A 10152-nucleotide genomic window follows, 5' to 3' on the forward strand; every position below is an offset into this window, starting at 1 on the left:
ATTCGATTTATCTCTCGTGTTTGAAGTAGAAATTCAGAAAAATCTATCAACGTTTCTAAACGCAAATGACGAATGTCAAAGTCATAATCATACGGATTCAAAATAATAACCTCAAAAAGTGTAAAGTTATTATAAGAAATTAATAAAAATAAATTAAAAGAAGCTTGAAAATGTTTAATATATCAAGTATATACAAAAGTACATGTGTTACTTCGTATTTAGTGCTACAAACTCGTTACAAAAACAAGATACATTGGGTAAAAACTCATTAAAACACATCGATACTTTATTGTTAGAGCTTTTCGTGAAAATTAATGTTTATAATTTGTTTAACAGTCGAAGTTGAAGAAAAAGACTGGTCCTAAGTATAAAGCGTTGAATCATTTCGATGAGTTCTATGCTTCTGTGTTTGGGGACGCTAAATGGCAGGCGATGCGTGAGGCGATGTTACGGCGCTCGAAATATGTAGCTCTCGTGAACAATTACGGAGATGCCGACAAAACAATCGAAGAACTTACCAATAGAGGTAATTATCATCAGGTTTTTTTATTTTTATGTGGTTATGTGGCTTCACTACAATGAGCTTTCTGTTTGTAAATATTATTAATAGATTTACTATATTCAATAATTGAACACATTCAAATAAAACAAAAAAAAATACTAGAAAAACAACACTCATTTTCCAACATTACTTGAATGCTAAAAAACCAACACTTAACCCAACTTTAAAATATCCAAATACAAAAAACTGTAAAAATATCTTTCCTACAGGTGCCCACTGCCTAAAAAAGTTAATAACGATACAGCAAGAGTTTAACAAAGAATACAAAGTTACTGCTGAGCCAACACAAGTTCTAGAGACGGACGGACAGTCAGAAAGACTAGCAGAGTATATGGAGAGACAACAGACTGATGAGATCTCCAATATTTATCCTAATTCTGAGAATAAACCGGAGAAACTGGACATGGAAGATGAAGGAAAAGTCAAAGTGAAGAAGGTTAACCAAGAGATGTAAGTGTTTTTATTCAGCAACCACACATAAAAAACACCCAGGCAATTCTTTAAAAAAAAATCATTATCCTCAACCAAAAGTTAATTCCGTTGATTAAATCACAAAATTTGGTTTCATCAATTTAAGCTGTGTCACTGCTATCAACCAATCCTATAAAAATAAAGTATAACTTCAATAAAATGTTTGTTTGAAAAGGGTTGATTAAGTAAAATTGTTGAATTTAAAGTTTGAAACAAAAATTAAACACAATATTTACTATATAAATGTACATGGAATAAAAACTTAAGTAATAAATAAATATGTAAGTACAACTTACTATAATTTTAAACTAAAATAAAAATTCCCTCTAATAATAATCTGAATTAATTTCCAGGTCGTATCCAAACAAGACCCTTGATGAATCAATAGCGGAAGCCAAGATAGATGAGTCCAGGATAATAGACCCGTCAATGGGCATGACTTCCGAGTCTCTCTACCAGTTCCTGCCCGCCACCAAGCTGAAGGGAATGGATGAGTGGGTCCCTGAGTCTGTGCATTATTCTTATTATTCTAGTAAGTACATAAGTTCACTAAAAATGTTTACTCATAATATCGAGAAAAGCTCAGCCTATTGATATTTATGTGTGTAAACATAAAATAATAATTACTTTTTTATGTCTCATAATAGTTATTATAGTGATAAATTCCCCCCTTCACAATCTTCCCAATCCCCGATTCCCCAACAACCCATGAATTCCTAACCCTCAAAAGGCCGGCAACGCACTTCTAAAGCCTCTGGTGTTTCAAGTGTCCATGTGTTGCAACGATTGCTTACCATCAGGTGATATGTCTGCTCGTTAAATAAACGATAAAAAATACCCCTTAAATAATGAGACCCGGCCTGTCCCTACTTGCTGTCAACTAACTTCTTGTTAGAGACCACTGCAGATTTAGTCTGGGTAAGTAGTTAACAGCCTTAGCGAGGAGAAATACAAGTGGTCCTATAGAAAAAAAAAACTGGAACAGTAACATTGAAAAAAATAAGTAAAGAAGTAGTGTTGTGTCAGTGATTTCAATAGAAGCTCTTTCTCATCTAACAAAAAATAATTGTTTATTGTTATTGTTTAACTTTCAGAGGAGAAAGACTTCCCATTTATAATAGAACCAGACGGCCCCCTAAAATATCCGGAACATTTGAAAGTGTATACATATGAAATGGACAGTGACCAAACCACTTTCCCAGAACCAAAAAGATGTCAAACAGGTACTTAATTCTTTAATAATAGACATGTATTTTTCATTTTCTTGCAGAAACAAATACTTTCGAAGATATGTCGATTTGAAATATCTCGTGACATCACTTCTAGGTACATTTTATACATAGAAATTACCTATTTGCTTGCGCTCCTAAACTCCCTTTTTATACGTAGAAATGACGCAATTTCTCCCACTTCTAAACTTTGATTCGTTTTATCTAAGTATTGTTATCTTATATGACAAAATAAAAACATACCTGTCCAATATCTTTTCAATACCTAACTGATGGACTAAACAGATATTTTATTCCCCGTCATTATCCCTATTCCAAATTTGGCTTTAATATTTCAGGTGTGTACAACTACTACCCAATGGACTGCGGGAGTATCCTCCCAGTGCTCGCCCTGGACCTGAGCCCCGGTGACAGGGTGCTGGACCTCTGCTCCGCCCCCGGGGGCAAAGCCCTGGTCGCGCTGCAGACGTTACTGCCGGACGTAGTTGTGTGTAACGATATCTCTATATCTAGACTGAATAGGTGAGTTTTGTGTCTACAACTTTGCATGCAATTGTATTGATTTTTTTTTAGTTGTAATCTATTTTCGCTTATTACCTGAGATATTTTCCCGTCTAAGGGTGCTTTACCACCAGAGATCCGAATCCTCCATCAATCATAGTCATTGGTGCACATAGCTGACCACTGGTAAAACAGCTATGTTTTTTATATGGAAAGATGCGTACTCGAGCTGCACATCTTACTCGCACAGCGACATAGCTTAGTATCAGTGAAAACGGTTACATAGTCACACAGCTTAGCTATTACATCTTCGTAGCGTAGCTACATAGCACATCTCTGGTAGAGAAGCGCCCTAATGAATGCGTTTACAAACATACAAATTCACGTAACCGTGACGAGACTACATTATAATAATATTGGTAATTTAATTGTAATTGTGTTTTAGTTTCAATAATTAGGATTACATCACTACTTACCATCAGGTGGGATTGTAGTCAAGCATTAGTTTTTGTCGAATAAAAAAAAAAAAAAAAAACTTTATTTTCGAACTTTATATTTCAGAATACAGCGCTCGTTCCGCGAATACTTATTCGACTTCGAGACGAGCAACAAATGGCGGGAGCGGGTCGTCTTCAAGAGGGTGGACGGACGACTGTACACTGATGATCTAGGATTCGATAAGGTAAGCAAGGTTATAAGAATTAAATCTGGTATTTTGTTATAGTTTCATAGGTAGTAGAGCCATGCTTCGGCAGTGCTGGGCTGACTCGAATGGACTAATACTAAGGTCTTACAGAAGTCAGGACTTTTAGGACCGCAACTGTGGACAACGTTAGAAGTTTCCGGGGCGCCGGCTTAAAGCAGTTGAGGAACAGGGTGGTTTTTTGCCAATAAGAGTCAATACACTACCTCTCGCCTCACCCAAGGCGGAAGAAGTCATTGATTGGACAATTTTCAGCCCTCAAAAAATAAGAGCCTATAGATCCATCTACTTGTACAATATCATACAAAAACCACAAATGCTATCGTTTCCAGGTCCTAGTAGACGTCCCGTGCACGACAGACAGACACTCGATGAACGAGGACGAGAACAACATCTTCAGACCTGACAGGGTCAAGGAGAGGCTCCGGATACCTGAGATGCAGTCACAGTTGCTTGTGTAAGTAATTTGGACTCTATTATTACGGGTACTTAAGTAGTGATTTGATTGAACGTGATTAAAATGTAATGGAAAGTAAACTTTATTGCATACATACATGATATATATTTTTTTAAACGTAACCCCACATTAGGATTGTCCTCTGTGTTGTGGGTGCGTTTACAAACATACAATTTCACATATACATGACAACCAGACCCGAAACAACAATTTGTTGATCACACCTAAAATTACTCCGTGCGGGAATCGAACCCACTACACGTTGCCCAGCCAGCACCAGACGTGTAATCAAAACTTAAAGGTTGCCGTGCAACGTGTACGGTTTCATTCCCGCACAGAACAGTTATTAGTCTGTGAAATGTTATGTTTGTAAACGCACTTACACGAAATTATCCTTCCACTCTAGGACAACTTCCTGAGTCGGGGGCAAAATAAAAAAAAAAACTATTTTTATATTTCCAGTAACGCTCTTCGACTGGTGAAGGTCGGCGGTACAGTTGTGTACTCTACATGTTCCCTGAGCCCCATACAGAACGACGGGGTCGTACACATGGGGATGAAGCAAGCCTTCGAGAATAATAATATCATTGTTAAAGTCAAGTGAGTATTGTTTGAGAATTTGCACCTTATTGCTTTAAGTCGAGGGTCGTTTTTACAGCAAAATATGATGTTTTATGTGGCAGTTTATATTGGTTATGAGAGGGATAGAGTGACAATTCGAAATGTTTCTAAATGAGTCTACGATATAGGAAAAACATACGTAGTCTGTAATGATAAAAATTAAAATATCAGTTCAGTTTTAGATGATTATTTAGTTACCATATAAATTGCTATGCCCTAACAGGGTCATGTACTGTACTAATTCTGTTTTGGTAAAAACAGAAAATAATATTCAAACACATTACTTCTTCCTTTTTTGAAGTTTCTCTATCTATCTTACCTCATCTATATTTTTTTTACTCCAGGAACATGTCACTAATGATGTCAGGTTTAAGCAGCACGCTGGTATTAGGCACAGGGTCCGCCGCGCCCAAATATGGCCAGCTAGTCACGCCATCTATCGGCGCCAACTTCGGACCATCTTATATCGCTAAACTTATTCGTATGCGATAAAATGAAATAATTACAAGACTTTCCCGATTCGAAAGGTAATTCGCACCTCAATCTTTGTAAATATTGTAAATAGTTATATTTTATAAAGAAAATAAAAACGTAATACACATAAAAACGTTTATTTATTAAAAACATTTTTACTTTTAATAGTACACATTGTCTTTGGCAAGCTAATCTACAATATAACATAATTGAAACAACCAAAGCATTTAATATGTAAATCGCAAGTCTTTATCATATAAATGCATTGTAAATATCAGAATATGTTTTTTCAGTCAATATTCAGTTTTATTACAGAGGTATAAGTACAAAAATACATTACGTATACTTAAATCTAAATAAAAAAATATGCCAATAATTTGGCTGAGATTTGCGCAAGTCATTAATCTGTTTGCGCAAAATGTTTATAGTTTTGCGCAAAATTATTTCTTTTAAGGTAAAGTTGTCGAAGCGAAAAATCCCACGTATACGCCATCGTGCCGGTTGGCGACCGGAAGAGAGGGCCCGATGGATTTACGTGGGGGGGCTCGGGCGTCCCCGCAGTCTCCAGGCTGGCCTCCCATTGATGTGGCTAACTGCAGTGCGCGTCTGGGGTCGCCTGTGAGGAGGAACATTTCACTGCCATCCTCTCAGCAACTTATTTACGACTATGAAAACGAGAGCTAAGAAAAGGGTTCAACAGCGGCTGCACTCCTCTCCCTCAAAGTGCACCTCTCCAACATCCGAGGCTTGCACTCAAATCTCATTGCGGTCCATCACCATCTGGAGACCGAGAACCCAACGCTCTTGTTTCTCTCGGAGACCCAGATCAGATGTCCGTCGGACGTATCATACCTGAACTACCCAGGCTTTTCTCTGGAGCACAACTTCGTTCCCCGTGCAGGCGTATGCCTATACGTCCAAGACGGCGTCTGTTACCGGCGTCTCCGAAACTTTGAGGACCCCAGTTTTTCAACCTTGTGGATACTGGTGGACACAGGCATAGAGAAAATCCTCTATGCCTGTGTCTACCGGTCGCACAGCGGAGATTTGGAGACGACCAGATTAGCTCAACACCTTGTGGAGACGGCGGATGCGGCTCGGCAGAGGTACCCTTCGGCCCAGTTGGTGTTACTGGGGGACTTTAACGCTCATCACCAGGAGTGGCTGTTCCCATACCAGTGCACTGACCATGCTGGGAGGGAAATGCGTAAGCTTGCGCTAACGCTTGGCCTGACCCAGCTGGTCCAGGAGGCCACAAGGGTGCCCGATGTCGACTCGCACACTGCCAACTGCCTAGACCTTCTGCTGACAACTGATCCAGACAGCTACTCGGTGTCAGTATCTTCACCCTTGGGTAGCTCTGACCACTGTCTGGTGAAATCCGTATCCACGTACTCCCCACCGGATCCTTGTCCCAGAGGATCTCGGCGGATGTGGCGGTACAAGTCAGCAGATTGGGATGGGATGCGATCCTTTTTTGCATCCTATCCTTGGCGGCCTGTCTGCTTCTCTACTGAAGACCCGTCAGCTTGTGCGGATGCCATAACAGGGGTGTTGCGTCAGGGCATGGAATACTACATTCCATTCTCTGACGCGACATCTTTCGGTGGGACTCGTCCATGGTTCGATGCCGACTGCAGACGTGCTGAAGCGCGAAAGCATGCGGCATACTTGGCATGGGCGGATGCCAGGCGTCGTAAGGCTGACGACACTCTTCAGAGGAAGAGAGCCTATAACAGGGCTGCCAAGTCATGCAAAAAGGCATTACGGATGGCCCGGTTCAACCACATTGGCCGAATAGGGAACAAACTGGCTTCTTACCCAGCGGGTAGTAAAGCATTCTGGTCCCTGGCCAAGGCGGTTGAATCGAACTTCTGCCGCCCTTCACTCCCACCTCTCCTGGGGCCTAACGGGACGCTGGCACACACCGCGGTAGAGAAGGCAAACCTGTTTGCTTCTCTATTTGCGGAATCTTCACGTCTTGATACTGGTGGCGCTATACCTCCTTCTCTAAATAACGTATGCGAGACGAAAATGTCGAAAATTCGCATCCGACAGAAGGAGGTGTATAAGACGTTGCGTAATCTCGACGTGAACAAGGCCAGTGGCCCCGACGGAATCCCGGCCGTGGTTTTAAAAACCTGTGCGCCTGAGTTGTCTCCAATCCTGACACGCCTGTTTCGACTTTCCTTGGAGACTGGTCAAGTGCCGGTTGCATGGAAGCTGGCCAACGTGCAGCCTGTGCCCAAAAAAGGTAGTCGTGCCGACCCTAACAATTACCGACCAATCTCGGTCACGTCCATACTCTGTAAGAGTATGGAACGTGTACTCAACAACAGGCTCCTGGCATACCTTGAAGGTAACGACCTCCTCAGCGATCAGCAGTATGGGTTTCGCCGCAACCGATCCACTGGGGACCTTCTTGCGTATGCCACCCACATTTGGAGCGAGGCCATCGAGAAGCACGGGGAGGCAATAGCGGTCTCTCTCGATATATCGAAGGCCTTTGACAGGGTTTGGCACGACAGCCTTATCGGCAAGCTTCCTGCATATGGACTTCCCGCTGATCTGTGCAGATGGATTGCAGACTTCCTGAGGGATCGGTCAATTCGAGTAGTCATCGATGGCTGCTCGTCTGACCAATTTGGTATCAACGCCGGAGTCCCTCAGGGGTCAGTACTTTCAGCAACGCTCTTTTTGCTGCACATCAACGACCTGCTTAAGCCCGGTATCTTTGGGTATGCAGATGACAGCACAGTTGTTGAAAGGTATGTGTCCGATGCGCGGACTAGCGGAACACAGATCCAGTCTCTAAGAGAATCCATGGTCGAACGGTTGAACTCGTCCTTGAAGGCGGTCTCCGATTGGGGTGACGCCAACTTGGTCAAGTTCAACGCTACCAAAACCCAGGCGTGTCTATTCTCTGCCAAACGGAGTCAATTTCCGCTGGCTCCTACTTTCCGAAATGTATCCGTTCCAATATCGGATCATCTAGAGCTTCTTGGCGTAACTCTATCGCCAACGCTAAACTTCGGCTCTTATATAGAGTCGAAGGCGCATCTGGCTGGTAGGAAGTTGGGTATCCTCTCGAAGGTGAGACGGTACTTCACACCGAAACAACTGCTGAGCCTGTACCAAGCGCAGGTTCGGTCATGTATGGAGTACTGTTCTCACCTTTGGGACGGCTCGGCTAAATGCCAGCTAGATGCGCTCGAACACATTGAAAGGCGTGCCAAGAAGCTCATCAACGATGATGCGCTTGTGGAGGCCCGGCTTCAAAGCCTTGAACACAGGCGCAAGGTCGCAAGCCTTTCCGTTTTTTACCGGATACATTTCGGAGAGTGTGCGGGGGAATTGCACAACTTGATTCCCCCTAGTCCTTTTCATCATCGAACCACAAGACAATCGGCGAGGCGTCACCGCTTCATGGTAGATATCCCACCAACTCGCACGAAGCGCTTCGCTTCAAGCTTCCTTGTGCGAACTGCTAGGGAGTGGAACTCCTTGCCGGAGTCTGTGTTTCCTGATGGGTATAACCTGGGTGTCTTCAAGGCCCGAGTGAATAGGTTGCTTATGGGCAGACGTGCTCCACCGTAGGCCGCATCATCACTTACCATCAGGTGAGATAGCGGTCAAACGTCGACCCATTAAATGTAAAAAAAAAAAAAAAAAAAAAAAAAAAAAAGTTGTAAATTTTTTAGTTATAGTTATTATCCTTTCCTTGCACGGGACCACAGGGTCCCGGACCTTTGAAAAGCGTACGAGGAGCCGAAGCCAACTCGCAGAGGCCCGTTGAACATTTTTAATCTAAATGTAATGGGACATCAACCGGTTATTATTATTTAGTTAATATGGTTTAATATATGTAATATATTTATCAAAGTAGTTACACAACAGTAGTTATTTATTAGATATGTAGGTATTATAAAGCATGACCATTTTAACGTAAAACGTTTAAATAAATAAAAAATACAGTCTTAATTCGTAAGTAATACTTTTCCGAAAGAAATTTTGTTAGAGATCCTATTAAGTAATACAGGATAGGTATGATGCATAATGCTTCAATAAATTGTTTATTTAAACATGAAATCAATTGTCTATTTACAACATACATAAGTACTGCGTATTCGAACATAACATAATGTTACAAAATACTCAAAAAAAGGCATAAAATGTCAGTCACCCCTTTTATCCCCAAAGCGGTAAGCAGAGGTGCACATTACGGCACATAATGCCGCAATGCAATGTACACCCACTTTTCATGAAATAGCGGGTGAATTATAAAATCTATCATAATTAATCTATTATACATATTATTATGTAAGTATTTTGCATTATTTAATTAGTGAAAATATTAATTATTTTACTACAAGTTATCTTAAATTGGTTTATCTAATTTACCTAAAAGAGTTATAGCATATTATTAAATAAATACAGATAAAAACTCGAACGGACACTGTTTAGTATGTAGTCCATTTTAATTTTAATGCCAATTTGGTAGTTTTCTCAGTCAAAAATAAATTATTTCGACTTTTTACATACATAATTAAATATTAAAAAATAATCACACTTCCATTCATTGATTTGATGATCCACTTAATTTTCGAATTTAGGTAACGAATTTTCTAGAAATAAGTCTGCTATTGACGACGTCATAAGCCTGTATCTCATACAAAATCCATGGAAAACATCGTTTCGATACGTCATAGGTAATATCTACGTTTAGATACTATAATATCTCGTTGTATTTGATCTTTGTTAAGGCTTTGTTTGTAGGCTTCGTCATTATTAAATTCTAAATAGATATGTACTATTAGTCAGCACTTACCAAGTATACTTTGCTGAATAGAACATCAGATATAATAAAATGTGAAAGTTTCTTTGTTTAGATGTTTTTCCGTCAATCACTCTGAAACTACTCTACGGATTTTGATGAAATTTGTTATACAGACAGGGTATGAGCAGACTTGTGTGATAGGATACTTTTTATCCCACGGAAACGTGGGCGAAGTCGCTGCTAGAAGCTAGAAGACACATTATTTAACAACATTTTAGTGATAGTAATAATTAACTAAAATATATTTCTGTCATTATTTCCCAACCATTTTCTGTTTGGGTAAGAATTTTCATGTCT

At 40.5% G+C, this 10152-nt stretch overlaps 1 protein-coding gene across 1 annotated transcript; it reads left to right on the forward strand.

Annotated features, from left to right (window-relative positions):
* The first annotated feature begins 80 nt into the window (after positions 1 to 80).
* Positions 81 to 5103, forward strand: LOC118272205 (5-methylcytosine rRNA methyltransferase nsun-4). The gene is made up of 10 exons (XM_050693665.1): positions 81 to 257; positions 337 to 526; positions 772 to 1012; positions 1387 to 1565; positions 2128 to 2256; positions 2601 to 2784; positions 3325 to 3445; positions 3799 to 3923; positions 4386 to 4523; positions 4889 to 5103. Exons 1-10 carry the CDS (start codon positions 171 to 173, stop codon positions 5034 to 5036), a joined length of 1542 nt encoding a protein of 513 aa, XP_050549622.1. The 5' UTR covers positions 81 to 170; the 3' UTR covers positions 5037 to 5103.
* Positions 5104 to 10152: the final 5049 nt, after the last annotated feature.

The sequence above is a fragment of the Spodoptera frugiperda genome, chromosome 5, assembly GCF_023101765.2.
Source record: "Spodoptera frugiperda isolate SF20-4 chromosome 5, AGI-APGP_CSIRO_Sfru_2.0, whole genome shotgun sequence".
NCBI lineage: Eukaryota > Metazoa > Arthropoda > Insecta > Lepidoptera > Noctuidae > Spodoptera > Spodoptera frugiperda.